At 43.7% G+C, this 25336-nt stretch overlaps 1 protein-coding gene across 2 annotated transcripts in view; it reads right to left on the bottom strand.

Moving 5' to 3' along the window:
* Window positions 1-25336, bottom strand: part of marchf6 (membrane-associated ring finger (C3HC4) 6) — a 79942-nt gene that overhangs the window by 34908 nt on the left and 19698 nt on the right. For both annotated transcript variants that reach the window (XM_055650916.1, XM_055650908.1), the window contains exons 2-3: window positions 9146-9242; window positions 7930-8003 (exon numbers count right to left, since the gene is read on the bottom strand). In XM_055650916.1, coding sequence (XP_055506891.1) covers window positions 7930-8003; window positions 9146-9242 — 171 coding nt within the window. The remainder of the gene's footprint in view (window positions 1-7929; window positions 8004-9145; window positions 9243-25336) is intronic.

Consider the following 25336-nt stretch of genomic DNA (forward strand, 5'->3'; position numbering starts at 1 on the left):
GATCCTAACCTCGGGCACTGTCTGGGTTGAATTTGCACATTCTCCCTGAAAGCGTGTGGGTTTCCTCCCACATCCCAAAGACGCAATGGCTTTGTAGGTTAACTTGTCTCTGTAAAATTGTCCCTAGTGTGTCGGGAGTGGGTGAGCAAAATGCGATAACAGAACTTGTGTGAATGGGTAGACAAAAATGCTGGAGAAACTCAGCGGGTGAGGCAGCATCTATGGAGCGAAGGAAATAGGCGACATTTCGAGACCCTTCTTCAGATTGATGTGGGGGGGAGCGGGAAGAAGAAAGGAAGAGGCGGAGACAGTATGCTGAGAGAGAGCTGGGAAGGGGAGGAGAAAGCAGGGATTACCTGAAATTGGAGGTGAATGTTCATACTGCTGGGGTGTAAACTGCCCAAGCAAAACAAGAGGTGCTGCTCCTCCAATTTACTGTGGGCCTCACTCTGCCAATGGAGGAGGCACAGGACAAAAAGGTCGGATTTGGAATGGGAGGGGGATTTGAAGTGCTGAGCCACCGGGAGATCAGGTTGGTTATTGCGAACCGAGCGGAGTGTTGGGCGAAGCGATCGCCAAGCCTAAGTTGGTCTCACCGATGTAGAGCAGCTGACACCTAGAGCAGCGGATGCAATAGATGAGGTTGGAGGAGGTGCAGGTGAACCTCTGCCACACCTGGAAAGACTGCTTGGGTCCTTGAATGGAGTCAAGGGGGGAGGTAAAGCGACAAGTGTAGCATTTCCTGCGGTTGCAAAGGAAAGTGCCCGGTGAGGGGGTTGTTTGGGTGGGAAGGGAGGGAGCAGAGGGAGAGACTGCAACCCTAAGATTTTTGCCTCCACCACAGTGAGGAGGTGTTTGGAGGACTCACTGTGGTGGAAGTTAATTTGTGTTTATTGTTGTTATTATTGTATCATTGTATGTATGACTGCAGGCACAAAATTTCGTTCAGACCGTAAGGTCTGAATGACAATAAAGAAAATTCAATTCAATTCAATTCAAGGGACAAATTAACCAGGGAGTTACGGAGGGAGCGGTCTCTGCGGAAAGCCGACAGGGGAGGAGATGGGAAGATGCGGCCAGTGGTTGAGGAAATATTATACAAATAGAACCACTTGGATAGTGACTTTTATATAAGCTAGGTAATTTGCAAAAGAAAAGCTTAAAGTTTTCCTGAACCGAAATAAAGTGCAAACAGACACATACACACAGGCAAAGATGAATCAAAACATGGAGGCCTGAACCAGAACCTGCTTAGCTTAGGTTATTGTTTGGGGCAATTATAGCACTGAAAGGAAATTGTATTTGATATGGCTTTGTGTTGAAGAATGGGAAGCTGAATAAGGGGCCTCTTCTTAGGCCATCTGCTCTGTCTCTATGGCACATTTTTGAGCTCTGAATGTGACATAAAGGTGAAGAGTTATGGCTTGTTTTGCTAGGTTTGAGACAGAATTCAAGGCTGAGAGATGATAGACTGCAGTTAGCTTTGGCTGTGTAAAATAATAAGAGTGTGATAAGGAATAAGATGTAAGTGAAAGAATAGTTGCTTTGAGAAATAATTAGATTGAGGGAGTAGTTTATAGAAGGTTGAAGCAGATGGAATTCTGACGTAATGGTCTGAGATGTAGTCTCTTGTGTTCTGCCTGGTACATGAGATTGGAAATCCTACTTCCCGATAACAGGAAAGGCACCAAACTCATATTAAGTAAATTGACAGATTTACGACCCATGTATCTTTGGATGGGAGATGGAAATGTGCGTTTTGAACTTAGAAACTGTAATTCAGCAAACTTATATAATTAATGTTTTAAAGACATAGGTAATGGTATTTCAAAATGTGTAAAATTATAGTAACACCAATTATGAAATGTATTGTCTTAGTAGAAAGGTACACTTTAGACTTATAGAAATTGGTTAGATTTATAGAAATATATTTTCTCTTGGTATAGAAAGTGTGTATGACTTGTGTGATCATTGTATATATACGTATCTTGTATTTTGAGGAGTGGTCTTTCATAAGAGCCTACTGGGGTTTTGCTGTGTTGAAATAAAATAATTCTAAAACAGTTATAAAGCACAGGCAAACACAGGCTGTAATGAGGCCAGGGAAGGGGGATCATGTGACTGATGTTGTAAATCACCAGAAGGACTCAGATGATTGGTTACTAGCTTGTCATACCCTCTGTATCTGAAATGTATAATACCTATATAAATGCCATGAGTTTGTATCAAAGTTACTCCTCTCTGGACCCGCCCCAGAGCATCAGCTCTGTGTTGGAAGGTTCAAGAGACTAGTCTCAGCTGAATAAAGAATTGATTTTAACAGCAACAAGTGTTTGAGTCAAGTTGACTTTAGATTGAAAGAACTCAGTTTAACATGGTGGGATCCCGTTGGTAGACAAAAAAGCTGGAGAAAATTAGTGGGTGAGGCAGCATCTATGGAGCGAAGGAATAGGCGATGTTTTGGGTCGAGACCCTTCTTCAGACTGATGTCAGGGGGGGAGGGGAAACAGGACGGGAAAAAGAAAGGAAGAGGTGGAGACAATAGGCTGTGGGAGAGCTGGGAATGGGAGGGGAAGGAGGGAGAAAGCAAGGACTACCTGAAATTGGAGAAGTCAATGAGCATACTGCTGGGGTGTAAACTATCCAAACGAAATATGAGGTGCTGTTCCTCCAATATGCGGTGGGCTTCACTCTGGCCATGGAGGCCCAGGACACAAAGGTCAGATTCGGAATGGAGGGGGGGAGTTGATTGCTGAGCCACCGGGAGATCAGGTTGTTTATTGTGAACTGAGAGGAGGTGTTGTCTGAAGGTGATCGCCAAGCTTGCGCTTGGTCTCACCGAGGTTGATCATACGCTGAAGAATCCAACAACATTTTTGTTTGGAGGTGGAAAGAAATAATAGATACTAGACTAAGTGGGACCCGTTGGGTCCCCCAACTCAATATTCCACCTCTCCACCAATTCCAATATTGGTGGCCAGTGGGGGGGGGGGGGGGGGGGGGGGGGGGGGGGGGGGGGAGCTCTAGGAGCTTTCTAGTGGGTGTTGTGGGCTGAAGGGACTGGTTTTGAGGGCTAGTATGAACATTATGGGCCAAATAGATTCTTGGGCTGGCGGCTCAGTCACTCAAGCCTGTTGTGCTGGCAGCTCACTCAATCACGACTGGTGGGCTGGCAATTGACATGGCTATTCCTTGAAATTCCATTTCAAGCAGTGTGCAAGGCCACCAAATTCAAGTGCAGTTTCATGCCATTTCAAGCAGGGTGCAAGGCCACTAAAGACAGCAAGTCATGACCTCTCCCTTCTCCATCTTGCAGAGACTGAGCCACGCCCACAGTTCTGGGTTTTATAGTCCCTCTCCCCTCCCACCAGAAGGGGCGTGGCCTTCATGGCATGATTGACAGGAAAGAGAGAACCTCAATATTTTTTAAACACTAATAGCTTTTTATTTTTCATAGATGGCAAAAATCCTCTTGTCCTGCGCAGCGCAGGAGGACTCTGACTAAGATGGCCAAAAGTCACAGCTTCTAAAATCAATACACAGAACAGGAAGTGGTCAAGATTAGACTTTTAGTAATATAGATTGCATTCATTGCAACGTGTAAAAAGAGTTGAGATACTGTATAATAATTTTGCTGCATGCCATTGGTATATATCATGTCTTGATTGGTGAATATGTTTAGTTTGTGACTTTATTTGAAGCAGAAATAATATGCAAATGCTTTCGACTGGTAACTATGTACTTCGTCCGAGCACATTATTGCACGCGTCATGCAAGCCATCTTAAATGACCACCTAAATTGTCATTTGGCAACCTAAAAAGCTGCCCAGGTTACCCGGCTGACAACAGAGGAAAAAAAGTTAAGTGAGAGCCCTGTTTCCCATGCATATGTCCTAATATTTTATAAACATTGCAATCATATTTGCCTCCGGTAGCTATCCTACCAACAACTAGGCAGCAGTCCTGAGCTACTGTCTACCTCACTGGAGACGCTCAGACCATCTTTAATTTGATTTTACCTTGCCCAAAACATTATTCCCTTTGCCATGTATCTAAACACTTTGGATGGCTGGATTGGAATCATGTATTGTCTTTCCGCTGACTGGTTTGCATGCAGCTGTACCTCGGAATGCGGGACAATAAATTAAACTAGCTTGTACCATCTACCCACAACCTTGTGTGTGAAAACAATGCCTCAGATCCCCTATCACTTGTCTAGATCCTCTAGTTTTAAACCCCTACCCGTGGAATAAGATGATTTACTTTATCTATAATTTTTATAAACTTTAATAAAAGTTTATTTTATAAACTTAATATCTTAACATTTTTATTAAACATTTTTATAAGGACAGTCCTCAGCTTCCTTTGTTCCAGAGAGACGCGTCCCTGCCTATGCAATCACTCCTAATAACTCAAGTCTTCCAGTTCGGACAACATTCCTCTGAATCTTTTCTGCATCCTCTTGAGGTGAATAATATGCATCGTAAAGCATAGGAACTAGAACTTCACACACGACTTCAAATGCGGCCTGGTCAACGATTTGTAGATCTGCAACATGAGATGCCAAAGCCCGTTCTCAATGCCTCAACCAATGAAGGCAAACATACCACAACACCACTCGGTATACCTGTTTCACCACTTTCAGGGAAGTATGTACTTTTACCCCAGTCTCGCTGTTCAAGTTAATGTTTCAGGTCAAAGACCCTTCATCAGAATGGCGAAGGACACAAAAGTAGTTTGCAGGGAGGGTGGGGGAAGAATGTCTCTGATAGGGTAAAAAAAAAAAAAAACTAGTGACCTTGTGGGTAAGCTGTAAACAAGGCTCTCTGGCCAATTCAGGCCACTTTTTACCTTATCAGGAGACTCTCTCCCCACATCCACCCTCCCTGCATTTTAATAAGCTTTATTTCCCCCTCTTCCTCCCAGTTCTGACAAAGAGTCCTTGAGCTGAAACATTAGCTATTTTCCTCTTCCCACCAATGAGGTCCAACCTGCTGAGCATTTCCAATGTTTTCTGTTTTTGCTTTTTATTGTAATTGTGTTTTATTTGATTTTATTTGTTTAATTTTTATTTCCAGCAACTGTGGGTTTTTTTTGCTTTTCAAGTCCTCCTGATTTACTCCATTTAAGCCCCTGCATCTTAATTAAGACTCCATTCCTTCTCAGTTCCAAAGACAACACGAGGATTGGAATAACTCAGCATCATCTCTGAAGAGCATGGAAAGGGAACGTTTCTGATTTGGACGCCTCTTCAAGATTATTGGGGGGGCAGGGAAGAGGAGAAATAGATGCGAGCCCAGTTAAGGCACAGAGTGAAAGAAAAAGAGGGGAATAATGGTGGGGGGGGGGGGGGGTTGTTAGGGGTTGCCTAAAATTGGAAAATTAAATGCTCATATCGTTGGTTTGAGGTACCCAAATGGAATACGAGGTGCTGTTCCTCCTGTTTGCATGTGGCCTCACTCTGCCAATGGATGAGATCCAGATAGAAAGGTCAATATGGGAATGGGAAGGGGAGTTAAGATGGTTAGCAACCTGGAGATCCAGTAGGCCTTCGTGGACCAAGTGCAAGTGTTCAGCGAGACGGTAACATCGAGAAAACCGGCCACAATAGATGAGATTAGAGGAGGTGCACCTCTGAACCTCTGTCTCACCCAGGACTGCCAGGTCCCTGATGGATGTGAGGGAGAAAGTAGAAGAACAACATACATCTACAGCGGTTGCAGGGGAACGTTCCTGAGATGAGTGAACCAAGTGTTTGCGGAGGGAGCCTTCTCTGCAGAAGGTGGGAACAGGTGGAGATGGGAAGATGTGGCTGGTGGTAGTGGGATCACGTTGGAGATGACAGAAATGTCATGATGTCGGATGATTTGTTGGACGCGGAGGCTGGATGAAGCGGTGATGAGATCAGAAACAGTCTTGGAGATAATGCCTGGTGATCGTCTGTGGTGTCATGGTCAAAGGGTAGGTATGAGGAGGCGTCCGAGAACTAACACTTTGCACCTAAGAAAATCACCATAGCTTTTCTTTTCTTTGCTCACAATCGAAGTTTTCCAATCCTGATAATATCTTCAAATTTCTACCGCACTCTTTGCACGACAATCATGGCTTTCCTACAAAAGTGACCAGCACTATAAACAGTAATCAAACCACGGTCTAACCAGCGTTGTATAACATTCCAGCAGAACATCCCCTGGTATCATGTTCCAAACCTTGGCAAATGAAAGAAAATATCAGTATGCCTGTTAATCACCTTATTGGTTATATCACAAATTCCTGCAAAATCACCCCCTCTGAATGCGCACCCCTTCACTCACTCAATTACAATTCTAATATTCGAGTATAGGAGCAGGGAGGTTCTACTGCAGTTGTACAGGGTTTTGGTGAGACCACACCTGGAGTATTGCGTACAGTTTTGGTCTCCAAATCTGAGGAAGGACATTATTGCCATAGAGGGAGTGCAGAGACGGTTCACCAGACTGATTCCTGGGATGTCAGGACTGTCTTATGAAGAAAGACTGGATAGACTTGGTTTATACTCTCTAGAATTTAGAAGATTGAGAGGGGATCTTATAGAAACTTACAAAATTCTTACGGGGTTGGACAGGCTAGATGCAGGAAGATTGTTCCCGATGTTGGGGAAGTCCAGGACAAGGGGTCACAGCTTAAGGATAAGGGGGAAATCCTTTAAAACCGAGATGAGAAGAACTTTTTTCACACAGAGAGTGGTGAATCTCTGGAAATCTCTGCCACAGAGGGTAGTTGAGGCCAGTTCATTGGCTATATTTAAGAGGGAGTTAGATGTGGCCCTTGTGGCTAAGGGGATCAGGGGGTATGGAGAGAAGGCAGGTGCAGGATACTGAGTTGGATGATCAGCCATGATCATATTGAATGGTGGTGCAGGCTCGAAGGGCCGAATGGCCTACTCCTGCACCTAATTTCTATGTTTCTATGTTTCTATGTTATATGCGAGACCCTCTTGCAAGATGTGTTGGATGAATACTCCAAGGTCCTCTACGTCACTCAATATTGACTTTGTGCTTTTTCCCTAATGGTCAAACACATCTCAACATTACGGGCAGTAAAGTGATATGTTCTTTTGAACTGGATTATCAAGACAAAGATTTATTTGTGCAAAAATTGAACTGTGCCACTGAACATTACTAGGAATAAAAAGTTTGCTCTCATAATATATATTCTGTGAACAAATTCAATTGTTTGAAATATATGCACACATGGACCTGCAGATCCAGACCATTTAATTACAGCATCAAATTTTAAAAAATCTAATTTTTTAGCTAAAAAAATGTTCACCTCCAAGGTGAAACTGGTTAATGATTAAATAACTGAACAGATTCTATATAATTTCAATAACCTGATGGCGAGTCCAGAGAGTGCAGGCCCGAATGGTTAGAAATAAATTTTACCCAACCCCTTCTATGGAACATTCCAGACTCTAGCATAATGTGGAGTGGATGTGGATGTTTCCACTAGTGCGAGAGTCTACAACCAGAGGGAATAGCATCAAAATAAAGGGACAGACCTTTAGAAACGAGAAAGAATTTCTAAAGTCAAGAGGTGAATCTGTGGAATTCATTGCCACACGGCTATAGAGGCAACATCATTGGGTATTTTTAAGGTGGAGATTGGCAAATACTTGATTGGCAAGGGTGTCAGGGGTTATGGGAAGAAGGCTGGAGAATGGCGTTGAGAGGGAAAGGCAGATCGCCCAAGATTGAATAGCGGAGTAGACTCGATGGGCCAAATGGTCATCTTTTGGTCCTACAACTTATGATGTTGTGGGATACCAAAATAAATAAGGGTAACTAGTTCAAAAACTTATAAACTTTGCCACAACACAGATGGTGCATCACCTACAACGAATGAATGATAATGATCAAGTTTAAAATAGTTACAATGATATGTACTTACTTGGTGTAAAAGCAAATCGATGTTTGCATAGTTCGCAGTATTCTTTTCTGCTGTGTTTGAGCCACTGAACTAAACTGGAAGGAAAGTGGATGGTTAGTAATGCAAAAATAAATCTCTCCTATTTACGTCAAGCATATGAGGGTCTATGTGCAGGAAGGAACTGTGGATGCTGGTTTATACCAAAGATAAGACACAAAATGCTGGAGTAACTCAGCGGGACCGGCAGCATCTCTGGGGAGAAGGAATAGGTGACGTTACAGCTCAAGACCATTCTTCAGATTTTGTTAAGCAAAACAAAATTGACTGAAACTATGTACATTTAATTATCCCCATTCTGACTCAGTTACATTAGTTCCCATTACATTTTTCTTTTCAGGTGTTCTCACCTATCAAGTCTTTGCCGACATCTACACTCAAAGCGTGCCGCAAAATGGCAATTAGGTAACTACCACCCCCATCAGAAGCAGAGTTTGTTGGTATATGTGGCCATCACCAGCGAGGTCCACATTCTGTGGATCAATAAAGTATATACTTGTTCAAGATAGAATGCTTCACTACAGGCTTGAATACATGCTTGGGGTTTTTATGCGGTATCGGGTGTACTAAATTGTCAAACATCATGACCAGTGAACCATTCTGAGGTCTGGGTTTTGTTACCTAGCAAACCAAGCCCAAATGGAAACCAAAGTGGTTGATATGATTCAATGAACAGATTCAACAGCTACTTTTAAGAGGCATGAGATAAATACTGGGTGGGTGGAAAATGTTCAGGTCTATGAGACAAGAAAAAGGGACAAAGACCACTACTTTCTGGTTAGGGTTAGATGAGGAAAGAAAAAGAGGATTATCTGCAACAGCTAATAAAATAAGTTTCATTGGTAGCAGATTCATACACAAATATTTTCAATGCCCCAAATGAATTCATATGCAATCCAATGCCTTTTAAAACGTCAAACATTTATATTACAGGGATTTAATTAAATTAATTTAAATTATTTCAGAATTTGTGATATCCTAATCATCCCGCTTTCATTGTCTCCACATGCAGCAAAACATACTTAATTAGCCTAAAAATAATTATTCTGCATACCAACATTACTGATGTTATTTTCCATGCAAATATTTTAAGACAAGATTAGCAGATATATTTTTTACTGCAATTTGCGATTGTTCCACCCAAAATGGAACTACTCCACAGCATAATGACCCAACCTACCATTCCTGATGGATAAATTTTATACTGCCAGTACACACGCAAGGATGGTAAAGTGGTTTATCTGGTGTTCCTTCTGACCGACACACCCGACATATATCTGCAAATATTGGACAGAGAAAAAAAACATTTCAGCATTGAAATAGTCAAAGACTCTCTTGTCATATTTAATTTTACAAAGACAACAATATTTATATTGAATATTTGCTTTGCGAAGGAAACTAATAAGATTGTGCAATATCATTTACATGTTTGATTTATGCTTTAGTCAGAGGGTGGTGAATCTGTGGAATTCATGGCCACAGAAGGTTGTGGAGACCAAGTCAATGGAAATGTTTACGATGGAGATTGAAAAGTTCTTGATTAGTAAGGGTTTCAAGAGTGTAGGAAGGAACTGCAGATGCTGGTTTAAACCGAAGATAGACACAAAATGCTGGAGTGACTCAGCAGGACAGGCAGCATCTCTGGAGAGAAGGAAAGAGATTGTGTGTCTATCTAGGTTGTCAAGAGTTATGGGGAGAAGGCAGGAGAATGTGGTTGAGAGGGAAAGATAGATCAGACATGACTGAATGGCGTAGTAACCTTGATGGGCCGAATGGCCTAATTCTGTTCCGACAACAGATGGACTGATGCGTTTTTGAAATAACGCGCTTGGTCCTTTAATTGAAATAACGCGCTTGATTCATGTGCTTGCATTTGGGGATAATGCGCTCAAATTTACTGTTTAATTTACCTTTAATTTACACAATTTTGAATTCCACTCCACTTTTCAAGCACACAACCCTTCCACAAAACTCAAGGCGGTTGTATTCTGACAGTACAAACTAAAATATATCAACCACTATACAAAAACGGAAACCACAAATACTCTTCCAGTGTATGCACAAATTCATTTTCTACAAAATGTCACTTGCATTTATTTAGAATGTTTATGGCTAAAAAAGCTTTATTTATTGTAATTTTGCAGTAAAAATGTTTGATTTCTGATCCCCAGTTTATTGACAAGACGTTGCAACTCCCCTCCTTTTTAGGAATGGAGATGTGGAAAAAGAATAAAACAGGGAATAGCATTATTCAAACCCAGAAAATTCACTCTCGTGCACTGTTGTGTAATGTGAACGGTTGCAAGAATGTACATAATCATTAAGAAATGCTTTCTACTGAAACTTGTGCAAAGAAATGCTTTTTACTGAAACTTGTGCCTACTCATTTGAGATGCCAAGTTCGAGTTTCTGTGGAGCTTAATAGAATGCATCATTCATTGTACAACAGTGAAGATTCATAATGTGGGAAACATGATATTGTGCCCAGATTCAACGTATTAGATAATACTACAGTTATGGTGAAGCTCTGAATTATGGATAAAATAAAAGCTTTTAAACTAACATCAGGGTATACTATTTCATGCCGTATGAAAAACATTAGAAAGTATTTCTAGAAAGTACGTTACACTGATAATATATTGGAAGAAATATCACCTTTTATCAATTTTCTCAGACTATTGCATTGCAAATGTGATAAAATAATTGCATTTTAAGATTAGCACATCAGGTTAATGTACAATACAAAATCAATCATGGAACAGTTACTCATGTTCCTTTTCAATGAGAGCACACTAATACCCCCGCACCTCCCAATTATGGCTATTGTAGTAATGGATAATCGTCCTTGCAGTACAGGTGCACAACCTTTTATCCGGTGTTCCGGAAACCGAACAACTCCGAAAACCGGCCATTTTTCCAGGATGTCGTCTGCACACCAAAGCTCGCGTTTGGCGCCAAACTTAACCCGAAACGACCCATGGTCAACCCAGGTCTGTACTACTGTAGCGGCTGCTTCCTCCCCAGAGACCGGGGAGACACTTAAACATCTGTAAATCATTGCTTAAATGTTAGTCAGTTAGTTTGGAGGGCTTTTATGTGAAGGGGGGGCGAAGGGGTAAACTTTAATTCTTAGTCCCCTACCTGGTCGGAGAGGCGGGGAGCGGTCAATGCCTTACCGGGTCGCCGTGCAGTAAGCTCCGCAGCGCTGTGGCCGCCAACTCCCAGCTGGGGCTGCGGGCGGCGCCGGTTGTTGCTCCGACCCCGGCAACTCTACCCCTGGCTGCGAGGCGCTCCAAATCCACCGCCGCCCGCAGCCCCAGCTCCGCGAATATTGGGAGTCGGCGGCGTCGCAGCGCTGGGATACCAGCGGGGAGCGGGCAATGCCTTACCGGGTCGCCGTGCGGTAAGCTCCGGAGCGCTGTGGCTGCCGACTCCCAACATTCGTGGAGCTGGGACTGCGGGCGTCCGGCCGCGGGCGGCGCTGGATTTGGAGCGCCTCGCAGCCAGGGGAAGAGTTGCCGGGGTCGGAGCTACAACCGGCGCCGCCCGCGGCCGGACGGAGCCCCCAGCTCCGCGATGTTGGGAGTTGCCAACCAGGTAGGGGACTAAGAATTAAAGTTTCCCCCTTACCACCCCCCACCACCACCACCACATAAAATCCCTCCAAACTAACTGACTAACATTTATGCAATGATTTACAATGATTCCCCGGTCTCCGGGGAGGAGGCAGCCGCTCCAGACTTTTCTACCTTCCTAATCTACGCTAAAAATCTTCCATTTGGAAATCCGAAAATGTCCGAAATCCGACAAGTGTCTGGTCCCAAGGCTTTCGGATAAAAGGTTGTGCACCTGTATTTATAAATCACTATGTAAAAATTTGAGTTGCGGAATGAAATTTACTCTCATGGAATTAATGGATGTAAATAAAAACTTTTTTGTTTTTCAAACTCATTACTTGAACCATGCGGATGGGGCAAAATTGTGAAGAAGATTGTTCTCTAGAAATGTAAACGCCTCTGTAATGTGTAATTTCCATGTTTATTAAAAGCTACCTCAACAACTTTCAATAATTGTCAGCTTGCCTGACAGGAAAACACCATAACAGTCCACAATGGCAATTTCACATCAAACAAAGGCGTCACCTGTGCATGCTTCAAGAAACAACCTTAATATCTTAAATCACAACTGAAATAGTCAGCACAGAAAAAAAATAAAATCAGAAAACCTATAGACAGAATTTGGAAATGCATCAACTATCTGCAAACTTTGAATCAACTATCTACAAACTTTGCTCAAACCTGTTGAAAGTAATTATTCAGAATCCTTTAAAGAAAATCAAATGTCTGTACATGTTGGAAGCATTTCAGCCTGCCAATGAATTTATTATCTTCTACCTTAATACTATCCTTTCTCCCAGATCATTCCCATCTACACCTTTGAAGGTGTACTATCATTTTGACTGCTCACAGCTGACTGGTCTCAGCCGACTTAGTCATTAATGTATGAATAATTTCTTTAATTCCACTCAATTTTGAGTTCAAAGGCGTAGTTGTAGGATTTCACATGTCCAATCTACAACTAACTCACAGAACCGTCCCTATACACCTCCATCCCCCACCAGGATGGCCTCAAAGCCCTCCGGTTCTTCCTCGACCAGAGGAGCAACCTATACCCAGCCACTGACACTCTCCTCCGCCTAGCGGAGTTGGTCCTCACCCTCAACAACTTTACATTTGACTCCTCCCATTTCCTCCAAACACAAGGCGTAGCTATGGGCACACGCATGGGCCCCAGCTACGCCTGCCTCGTTGTCGGGTACGTTGAACAATCCTTGTTCAATACGTACCAGGGCCCCATCCCCGACCTCTACCTCCGTTACATTGACGACTGCTTTGGAGCCACCTCCTGCACCTACACACAACTGACTGACTTCATCCACTTCACCACCAACTTCCATCCGGCACTCCAATACACCTGGACCATTTCCGACACTTCCCTACCATTCCTTGACCTCACCATCTCCATCGCAGGGGACAGACTTCTGACCGACATACACTACAAACCAACTGACTCACATGGCTATCTGGACTACACGTCTTCCCACCCTGCCCCCTGTAAAGACTCCATCCCCTACTCCCAATTCCTCCGCCTACGCCGCATCTGTTCCCAGGATGAGACATTCCATACCAGGGCATCGGAAATGTCCTCGTTCTTCAGGGAACGGGGATTCCCCTCCGCCACCATAGATGAGGCTCGCACCAGGGTCTCATCCATACCCCGCAACACTGCTCTCTCTCCCCATCCCCGCACTCGCAACAAGGGCAGAGTCCCCCTGGTCCTCACCTTTCACCCCACCAGCCGGCAAATACAACACATAATCCTCCGCCATTTCCGCCACCTCCAACGTGACCCCACCACTCGCCACATCTTCCCATCTCCCCCCATGTCTGCCTTCCGCAAAGACCGCTCCCTCCGCAACTCCCTTGTCAATTCTTCCCTTCCCTCCCGTACCACCCCCTCCCCGGGCACTTTCCGTTGCAACCGCAAGAAATGCAACACCTGTCCCTTCACCTCCCCCCTCGACTCCATTCAAGGTCCCAAGCAGTCGTTCCAGGTGCGACAAAGGTTCACCTGCATCTCCTCCAACCTCATCTACTGCATCCGCTGCTCTAGATGTCAGCTGATTTACATCGGGGAGACTAAGTGGAGGTTGGGCGATCATTTCGCCGAACACCTCCGCTCAGTCCGTAATAACCTACCTGAACTCCCGGTGGCTCAGCACTTCAACTCCCCCTCCCATTCCCAATCCGACCTCTCTGTCCTGGGTCTCCTCCATTGCCAGAGTGCGCAACACCGGAAATTGGAGGAACAGCACCTCATATTCCGCCTGGGTTGCTTGCAGGTTGAATTCTACCAATTTTGCTAGCCCTTGCTGTCTCCTCCCCTTCCTTAACCCTCGAGCTGTCTCCTCCCACCCCCCCGCCCTCGGGCTCCTCCTCCTCCCCTTTTTCCTTCCTTCTCCCCTCCCACCCCCCATCAGTCTGAAGAAGGGTTTCGGCCCGAAACGTCGCCTATTTTCTTCGCTCCATAGATGCTGCTGCACCCGCTGAGTTTCTCCAGCAATTTTGTGTACCTACTATATTGATGCTGCTTCCTGTACTGAGAATATCTATGCTGCTCTCACCGTCACATTATGAACCGTGCAACGTTCATCTCTAACTCTTCCAGTTTACGCATTCTCAATCTTGTGATGCATTAGCCATCTACATTCATTACAGGGCATTTTTACAATATTTGTCCCCACCTTGTCTTTTGGAAAGACTCCATTCCATTCTCCTAGTTCCTCCAGCTCTGCCACTGCTTCTTGGAAGACTTTCCTTACAAGATACCTCCAAAATGTCTCCCCCTTCTCATAAACTTGGTTTCACCACTATTATAGTTCAAAGAGTATCACACAGTACCTACCCACATTTCTGGTCTCAACTCTCTTCTTCCACCATAGGTTACATGAACATCACCAACCATCCTGCAAGCCTCCCATTTAACCAGAGAATACTTTGGATTTCTACAATCTTCAACAAGATTTCACCAACTGATACATCCCCTCCTCCCTTTACAGCACAGCAAAGGGAGCCCACACTTACAGTAAATATATTTTTTAAATCGGGTACTTTGCCTTTTATGTTTGTATAAGAATTAATCAGATGTCTATATGACAATTGGTCAGTTATATCAAACTAGATTTTCCTCTCTAAAGCAGACGACAATTCAGCTTCACATTCCAGCATTGCCCTTGTTTACTGGTCTCAGCAACAACTCAGACTTGCATCTCATAACTTTTACATGCCCATTTATTAGTTTTCTCTCTTGCCTTAACTGCCATCATTAATCTATCAACCAGACGTCTGTTTATTTGTGATTCACTTTAACAACCTCATCCTCTCAGAGATATTTATTTTCTCCTATTCATGCCCTATAATCTGCCTTACAAGTTAAAAGTAATTTGGTTTCTCATTTCTCAGTTCCAATGAAGGGTATTCAACCAGAAACATTAACTCCAGTTTGCTTTCCATGTATAATATGCCTGCTGTGTATTTTCTATTTATAATTCAGATTGGTGGACATGTTGACTTCTTAAAATGTTTTGGTTGCTGCATCTGCTACAGATAAATTATATTGACATATACTTATTGTCTGCAAAACTACATAACAGTTTAGTTTATTGTCATGTGTACCAAGGTACAGTGAAACAGAAGTCTAATAAATTCTGTATCATACTTTCCTGGATATTGAAAAAAAGATACTCCTCATTGTGTCAAATGTTTACAACCCTTTAGAATCATTAACATTTTGATTTAAATCTTTTTATTTGAATTTCACAGCATGATAACAGACAGTGACAGTCAAGGCATAATTGTGCAACAGTATGTAAGCAACCCTCAAAGCCCTTACCCTTACCCACCTTCAACCCACCCGAATCAGGTCGGAACCAAACGGGGACAAACAACACTCACATACATACACATCCACACAAATATGGTAAGATAAACGAAACAGAAAGTACTAAAAAAAAGAAGAAAAAAAGGAGGAAAAAAAGGGGGGAGGGAATAAAAAACAGTAAATAAGTAAGTAATTAAATAAATAAGTGGTGGGGGGGGGGGGGGGGGGGGTTAAGGGGAGAGCAGCTGCAGAAAAGCAGGACAGTGATGGAAAGCACTCACTCCTCTTCCGAGTCCGGGGACAAGTTGAGAGAGTTAACAAGTTCCAAGAAAGGGTTCCATGTATCTAGGAATGTCTTGGTAGAGCCTTTGAGAGAGAACCTAAGTTTTTCAAGCTTTCAATTGTAAAGCACCTCCTTGATCCAGCGGGCGTGTGTCGGGGGACAGGTGAGCCTCAAGATCAGTCTCCGGGCTAACAAGGTTGTAAAAGCTAGAACCCGTTTCACCGCAACAGAGAGGTTGGTGTTGGGAGGGGTACCGAAAATGGCTGACAGTGGGTTTGGAGGAATAGTCTGGCCATAGGCTCTGCTTATCACGTCGAAAGCACTCCTCCAAAAGGCTGCTAGCTTAGGGCAAGACCAAAACATATGGCTATGGTTGGCAGGAGATTGATTACATCTGTTGCAGGTGTCCCTAACACTGGGGTAAAGTCTAGATAATCTTGCATTTGTGTAGTGGACTTTGTGAAGGACTTTGCATTGGATTTGGCCATGACGGGCACATATGGAGGAAGAATGGATCAAATCCAAGGCAGAGTCCCATTGCTGGTCTGTTAGTTTCGTATTCAGCTCGCCCTCCCACGCAGTTTTTAATTAGGTATGAGGTTTCAATATAACCGACCCTAACAAGTTATACAAAACAGAGATGCATTTCTTCCGGTTGGGATCTAGAGCTAAGATGATATTGGTCAGGGTTTCAGGGGGGGGGGGAATTTGGGGAATGTCTTCTTCACAAAATCTCTAATCTGGAAAAAACGAAAAAGGTGGGAGTTTGGGAGGCTATAGTTGGACGAGAGCTCCGCAAAAGACAAAAATATGCCATCCTTGTATAGGGTTTTGATACTACTGATACCGTTACCATGCCAAGTTTTGAATGCGGGGTCTGTACTTGAAGGTTTAAAGATGTGGTTTTTAAGCAGTGGGGTCAAGATGGAAGGGCCTTGTAAACCAAAGTTTTTCCTGAGTTGACTCCATATCTTGAGCGAGAGGGACGCAATTGGGCCTGCACCCACAGATGTTATAGGAAGGGGGAGTTGGGAGCATAGGACAGACCGCAACGGGAGATGTGAACTCTCCTGTTTGTTTGTAATGTATGGCTGCAGAAACGGCATTTCGTTTGGACCTCAAGGGGTCCAAATGACAATTAAATTGTATCTTGTATCTTGCCTTTTCCATGTGTACCCAGGTCGGTAGGTGGTCGCAATCATCATTCATCCAATACAAGAGTTTTTGCAAGTTAGCTGCCCAATAGTATCGCCTGAAGTCAGGAAGTGCCAAACCGCCGTCACTCTTAGGAGACTGCATTAACATTTTAGCTTTATTAAAAACTAAAACTTCGTATCTGCCTAACAATATTCCATAAAGAAACATTCTGGTTAATTTTTTTAAACTGTTTCACACATTATACCCAATGTCAGATGAATGGACTCTGAGCAGCTCCATTCTCATTTTATATAATATTTCATCAAATGAATATTCTTCCAAATCCAGAACGTCATAAAAATAAGTTTCCAGTTATTTGTCTTTCCGCAACCCAACCTTGTACAAGTGCAAAAGTAACAACTGATACAATGCTATTCTTGTGGAAATCTACGACTAGCACAGTTGTCAGGATCACAATGTGTCAGAAATGGAGACAACGTGATCTGGCTATTTGCACTTTTGCTGATAGGCAGTGATAAACTCATTTTTGCTAAAGAAGTTTGAACTTAGGCTAGAAGGATTCATTTGCATGACTTCCCTGAAGTGAACTATTTTTAAACTTAACAATGTAACTTTCATACTAGTTTAATTTAAACTTGGATGCAAAACAGTCATATCCATGTTACTTAATCAGGAATACATCTAGACCAGTGGTTCCCAACCTTTTTTTGGCCATGCCCCACCTAATCACCTCTAAAATCCTGATGCCACCCCCCCCCCCATGTGGTGATATATAATTCTTATCATTTAAAAAGTGAACGTTTCAGCTGAAGAAGCTTAAAACGCCAATACCTTGGTTTAAACAAGCTTCAAAAGAACATGGCATCCATGAAAAAGAAAAATGAAATAAACAAAAGACAGTTAAAGTTCTGAGCGAGAAATTACTAAAAAATTGTTAAAAAAAATAAAAATCGAAAAATCAAATTGCCCCCCTGTGGGGCGTACGCCCCACGTTGGGAACCACTGATCTAGACAGTTCAGATTATCAATAAGTGCGTTTCTGAAAAGCTTGAAGTTCTACCCAAACCAATTTATTTGGCACATGTGCATATAAATTGAGAGAATTAAAATACTATTTTCAGTAAAAGCAGTAATAAAATTCATACATTGAAATTCTGGTGAAATTAATCATTGGAAATACTCAGCAGGTGGAAAAAGATAGAGTTAACACTGGAAGTCTGAGACTTTGTCTGAAATTATAGTGGGCATGTACAATTCTTAAAGGGCTTGCCGCAGTCATTATTTCAGTTAACTCAAACTTCAAAGATAACAAGAGAACTTTCAAGTATACATTACCAGACAATAAAAAATGGACACAGACGGAAGCAGAAAAGTACAAATTATTGTGCAATTTTGCTGCAGATTATATGATTTGGCCAAAAAGAAATTAACGTCTAGGCTAGGCTAATGCAACATACAAAAAATGTTGCAATGAACCAACGTTTGATTGCATCAAGCGGAATTATACGCAAGATGAAATCATAATTTCTTTGATCAGAACTGCAGAACATTTGGATATCTCGATGCAGGTTGAGCATTCCACAAGAGAACTGAAAACAAATTCAATTTCTACCCTCCCCGTAAGAAATCACATTTTTGGGGTTCCCGGCAAATTTTAGCACAGATAGCACAGGGCAGTTTGGTTCATTTAGTTGAGTTTGGTTTAGAGATACAGCATGGAAACAAGCCCTTCGATCACAACATTCAGGACAACAATTGATCACCTGTTCTTACCAGTTCTGTTAGCCCACTTCTGCATCAGCCCCCTACACACTAAAAGAGGCCAATTAACTTACAAACCCACACGTCTTTGAGATGTAGGAGGCACCAGGAAGAAACCCACGGCCACAGTGAGAACATGCAAACTCCACACAAGCAGCAGCCGAGCCAGAATCAAACCTAAGTCTCTTGCACCGTGACGTTTTCATTCTTCATCTAGCGCAGTTGATACCACTTTATAGTTAAGGTAGTACCCAATACCATGAGACTCTATGGTGTCCAGAATTAATACCAAAGAACTCGCAGGGTCGTTGTTGCCCTTCCATATAGGGTGATTTCACTAAAGGTCACTGGAGCGTGGATCCGCACCCACGTGACCAAAATTCTCAGGTGGAGGACACATGAGGGTCCCGGTACATGTTAGTGGATGGGAAAAATCGCATTTTCCCACCCGTTAAAAACATAGAAAACGGCGAGGTTGAGAGCTGCAATTTACTGTGCCAGTCGGGGTGACTGTGAGGCACAGCTACCTAGATTTACAGGGAAAAAAAAAGATAGCAAGTAAGGTAAATTCAAGAGGGAACTGAAGGTGCCTATCCACCGGAAGTCAGGAGCCGACAATTGCCGAGGATATTTAAAGGTCCAAAATATCGGGAAATATCGCGTTTTCCCGCTGAATTTCATCAAAAGTAAGGCATTATATACTTTTTTATCTTTATTCATTTGTTAGATGAGAATTTTTAAAAGTGAAAAATCACTCAGTAAAAGTTCAAAATCGGCCATGGTTCTCAGGTTGGTTTTAACATGCAAAATCAAAACGCCTCTGAAGCTGCATTTACCATTTAAATAATGATAAACTATCAATGCATTTTTAAATAAATTTCACTCAGATGCAAGCTAAGGAATGTGATAATTATCAGCTGTCAGTTGGACAAAATTAGGACATTTTATTATTTGCCAAAATATATTTCTCAATGTTTCTTGTTTAAAGCCTGCACATTCACCCAAACAACTTATGTATTAATTGGGTGGGAAAATGCGATTTTTCCCATCCACTAACATGTACCGGGACCCTCATGTGTCCTCCACCTGAGAATTTTGGTCACGTGGGTGCGGATCCACGCTCCAGTGACCTTTAGTGAAATCACCCTATACCATTACGTTATCTCCCATGTTATGGTTCTGTCCATCTGGTGCCACATCTATCTAGCGGCGTTTCCTGCCGGGACGGGCCAGAACTTCAGCACTGAAGCACCATCGCAGAGCGGGTGATGCCTTACCCGGGTCGCCGTGTGGTAAGCTCCGTAGTGCTGAGACCGCCAACTCCAACATCGCGGAGCGCCCAGCCGTAAAAATCGCGCGTGTGTAGATTGATGTCCTCTGGTGCCAGTCAGCACTGCACGGATTGGTCCATTCTCTGGTCACTCCCTGGGACAGTCCGCCCCTTCCTGTGCCATCACGTCTTTACTGGAGCTGAGGATGGCCGGCGGAAGTCTCCAACCAGACGCCATTGTCGGAGGGACCAGAAGCGACCCGGCCTGGCGGAGAGTCTGATCTCGACGGAGAGCTTCCAGCGAGCGCTGAGTCCCAAACGCACCATCATCGCAACGCCCTGTAGCTCCAGCCCCTTCCCCTCTGGTCTCCTGCGCTGGCTCCTGCCCCCCTCCCCCGTGATATCCCCCTCTCCCCAATGGCTCTTCCTCGTCTTTTCTCCGAGCTCTTCCCCCACCCGCTTACACACCCCCTTCTCCCCCATCCTCCTCCCACAACACCCATCCCCCCACAATATTGCGTTGGGGAATGGGTTGCGTTGGGGGATCAGGTCTCGTGTCCCACTTAGTCTAGTAATTCATATCAAGGAGTGGTCTTGGCCAACCCAACCCAAACAGGTGATTTTATGCAGTATTGTGGTTGTCTGCAGAATCCTGCCTCCCTATACCCTCACCATCAAGCAAATGGCTAAACCTGGATGAAATAGGCTTGGAAAAACATGCTGAGAATAGTAATATACATACGTACGGGCATACATACGTGCATGCCTAGAAGTTAAAAGCAGCGTTGGCAAACAGCTGAAACAGCTTGAGGTAGTAAGTTAGGGGATCCCACAACCAAATGATGAGATCCCATTTGGTGTGTCTGCTGAATTCAATCACAAATGCGGCAGAGCATCCTCCTCCAGTTAATTACTTAATTGCCCAGCAAAAGAATCACAAGGCTGAAGCATTTGCTACCATATTCAGGTGGAGGAACTCCTTGGGTCCACGTGGGTACCAATGATGTAGGTGGAACGAGGAAAGAGGCTCTGCTAAGGGAATTTGCACAGTTAGGCACCAAATTGAAAAGCAGAACCAAAGAGGTAATAATCTCTGGATTGCTACCTGAGTTGCGTGCAAATTGCCATACGGTTGAGAAGATTAAAGAGTTGAACGTGCGACTCAAAGACTGGTATGGAAGAAGCGGGCTTGAATTTGTGGGGCATTGGCACCAGTATGGGGGAGGGAGCTGTTCCGATGGGACAGATGCCATTTGAACCCGGCCGAGACCAGAGTCCTGGCAACCGTATAACCAAGGCCATAGATGGAGCTTTAAACTAAATAGTGGGGGGGGGAAATGGGGATCACCAAATTGGAAATGCATGGGTGGAGTTGTAGTGACATTGCAGCACTACAGGACAGTGTGCTACACCAACAATTTGGAAGGTGGGATGCTTATTAATGATTATTTATAAATGAAAAAGTTGTAATGGGAACCAAAATATTTCTGGCGACATGCATCAAGATCCAGATAATAATCAGCCTAGACTGGACATGTAGCAAGATGTGTTTACTCCACACAACTGCCAAACAGTGATCTCTGCTTATGTTTAAGAAGGAACTGCAGATAGTGGAAAATTGAAGGTAGACAAAAATGCTGGAAAAACTCAGCGGGTGAAGCAGCATCTGCTTTCTCCTCCCCTGCCCAGCTCTCCTTCAGCCCACTGTCTCCACTTCTTCCTAGGTTCTTCTCGCATCCTACCACCTTCACATCAGTCTGAAGAAGGGTTTTGACCCGATACGTCATCTATTTCCTTCGCTCCATAGATGCTGCCTCACCCACTGAGTTTCTCCAGCATTTTTGTCTATGTTTAGGTTCATTATTGTCACATGTACCAAGCTATGTGCAAAAGCAAACTCCAATGGGGAAGATATGAATTGGACAGTACCCTAGCTTATGGAAGGACCGTTTGGAAATCCGGTGACAGACGGGAAGATGCTGTTCCTGAGCTTGATTATGTTTGTACCATTTGTTCAACAGGAACAGGGAGAAAGAAACACAGACTGTGGTGGGACAGGTCTTTGATTATGTTGTCTGCTTTCCCACGGCAGCGTGAAGTTTAGATGGGGTCAATGGTGGGGCTTCTGGTCTGTGGTAGACTGGGATACATCTACAATTCTCTGCAATTTCTCGCAGTCTTGGGCAGAGCTGTTCCCAAATCAATGGTGCATCTGAAGCAGTTTGTAGGAACAACAATGACCATTATCTTACTTTAGTAGGTAGTGACACTGACACTGTAAAACAACACATCATCAAAACCATGCTGTTCACCAATGATCAGAAGCTTAACTGGACCAACAACATTGAAACTAAATGAATAGAGAAAGGTCTGGATCAAGTGCATGTGGAGCGGATGTTTCCACTAGTGGGAGAGTCTAGGACCAGATGCCATAGCCTCAGAATAAAAGGACATACCTTTGGAAAAGACACGACGAGGAATTTATTTTTTCTGTTTTTTTCCGCCCAGAGAGTTGTGAATCTGTGGAATTCTCTCCCGCAGAAGCCGGTGGAGGCCAATTCTCTGGATGCTTTCAAGAGAATTAGATAGAGTTCTTAAAGATAGCGGAGTAAAGGGATATGGGGAGAAGGCAGGAACGGGGTACTGATTGTGGACAATCAGTCATGAACACAGTGAATGGCGGTACTGGCTCGAAGGGCCGAATGGCCTACTCCTGCACATATTGTCTATTACTTGAGACTGAGTCACCTGCAGTAAGGGAACATGAGGAACCTGGTAGGATAATCTCTGCATGTTTGGATTGTGCTGATCTAGCACTCAAATTCAACAGCGCCCAAGACAAAGGAACAAGCTTACTCTGTAACCATAATCATAATAGCAATTTATTAGCCAAGTATGTTTTGCAACATACGAGGAATTTGATTTGTCATACTGTCATACCAATAAAGAGCAACAAGATACCCAAATAAATTTTTAACATGAACATCCACCACACGAATCCCCCACATTCCTCACTGTGAAGAAAGACTGGATAGACTTGGTTTATACTCTCTAGAATTTAGGAGATTGAGAGGGGATCTTATTGAAACTTACAAAATTCTTAAAGGGTTGGACAGACTAGATGCAGGAAGATTGTTCCCGATGTTGGGGAAGTCCAGGACAAGGGGTCACAGCTTAAGGATAAGGGGGAAATCCTTTAAAACTGAGATGAGAAGAAGTTTTTTCACACTGAGAGTGGTGAATCTCTGGAACTCTCTGCCACAGAGGGTAGTTGAGGCCAGTTCATTGGCTATATTTAAGAGGGAGTTAGATGTGGCCCTTGTGGCTAAGGGGATCAGGGGGTATGGAGAGAAGGCAGGTACGGGATACTGAGTTGGATGATCAGCCATGATCATATTGAATGGCGGTGCAGGCTCGAAGGGCCGAATGGCCTACTCCTGCACCTAATTTCTATGTTTCTATGTTTCTATGTGATGGAAGTCCAATCTTCTTCCCTTCTTTGTTCTCCCGTGGTCGGGGCACTCGAACCGACCGTTGTCAGGGCGATCTTGGCTCCCGCAGCCAGGGGTCGAGCCCTCCACGTCGGGGTGATCAAGCTCCTGCATCGGTTAGTTGGGGGCAAGTTGGGACTGCTTCCACACTGTATGACTCTATGACTCTAGAACAACTTTTGTGACGTGCCTTTTGACAATGTAACAGCATGGCAGTAGTGCACATTATCTACCCCCATCAATTTAAAAATCAGCAATGGAATTGCAGATTGGATGCAGCCCCATCCATCAAACAGACCAGCCCCCCCCACCATCAACTCCGTGTGCACTTCATGCAGCCTCTGAAGAGCAGCCAACATAATCAAGGATTTTTTTCACCCCAGCATTTCCCTCTTCTGCCTTCTCCCATCAGGCAAAATATACAAAAGCTTGAAAACACATACCATCAGATTCAAGAACAGTTTCTTCCCTGCTAATATCAGTCTACTGAATGGCCCTTCTAGAAGCTAGGGCGTACCCCCACCTTCCAATCTACCTCTTTGCAGCCGTTGGACATTTTCTCTAACATAAGACTACAATTCTTCAGACTACAATATATTCTGAACTCTGGTATTTCTCTTTGCACTATGCATTGTGCTTATGTATGACTTGATTGTTCTCATGTACAGTATGACTGGATAGCATGCAAACAAAGCTTCTCATTGTATCCTGGTACACGTGGCAACAATAAACCAATACAAAAGCAATACTAAATAGAGGCCCTGTGAGTCAAGTATAGATGTTTGTAAAATCCACATAAAATGTTAACAAGGAACACGATAAAGACGTTCTGCATCCAAATTATTCTGACTAGTTTGACGGCTAAATACCGAGTTAATTATTTACATCTAACCTAACTAAAAATACTTCCATGTTCACGTTTGTTTTTCAGCCACCCTTTTCTGATCACTTCCACAGATGTTCCAACTCACCTCATTCTAGCCCAAAGTACATGGCTTCTACACAAACAGGTTTACGTCAGGAAATCTAAGCAAACAAATCAGCTTTATGTACATTGGAATCATGCCCTAGGAAGCATTTTTGCTGAAAAGGTAAGATCCTGAAAAATCTATGATTCAGTTATTTGTATGCAGTCTTTTTTCTAAAGGGCCTGTCCCACTTAGGCGATGTTGTTAGGCGACTGCCAGCGACTACGATGTCACCAGTCGCCGGGGTGTCGCCTGTATGGTCGTGAGTAGTCTCCTCAGTTGCGCAAAAAGAGTCATAGCTTTTTTCTGGTCGCCACTGGATTTTGAAATGTTCAAAACTTTTCGCCGACAGTCGGTGACTGTGGGCTTGTCGTAGCTTGTCTTCTCCTGACGTAGATGCTGTCGTAGATTGTCGCCAGGATGATGTAGATTGTCGCCAGGATGATGTAGATTGTTGCCAGGATGATGTAGATTGTTGCCAGGATGATATAGGTTGTTGCCGGTGCTGACTTCGGTGAATTTTATTGTCATAGTCACCGGCAGTCGACAAAAACATTGCCTAAGTGGGACAGGCCAATTAATCCAGTCGCCGGTTTTTCGGCGACCTGTTACGACTATGTCTGTTGCCGGCAGTCACCTAAAAAATCGCCTAGTGGGACAAGCCCTATTGGCAGTCCGTTAAGAACAAGGATCACTTACTTCCACTTCAGTCTTTGGGATTCTGAGGTGGCTGGAGTGAGAATTGAAAACTTCCAAAGACGGGGCATGCAGGTGTGCAGTTTTCAAGGTGCTGCACTCTTTTCACCGTTTCAATATGTTCTCAATATCAACTTGGCTCCGATTCTTTCACTCAGAAGATATATGGAACGAGCAGCCAGAGAAGGTGGTGAGGCAGCTACTATAGCAGCATTTAAAAGACACTTGGACGGGTACATGGATAGGGAAGGTTTTGAGATATATGAACCAAATGCAGGCTTAGATGGGGCACTTGGTCAGCACG

Source organism: Leucoraja erinacea, chromosome 2 (genome assembly GCF_028641065.1).
Source record: "Leucoraja erinacea ecotype New England chromosome 2, Leri_hhj_1, whole genome shotgun sequence".
In the NCBI taxonomy this organism is placed as follows: domain Eukaryota; kingdom Metazoa; phylum Chordata; class Chondrichthyes; order Rajiformes; family Rajidae; genus Leucoraja; species Leucoraja erinaceus.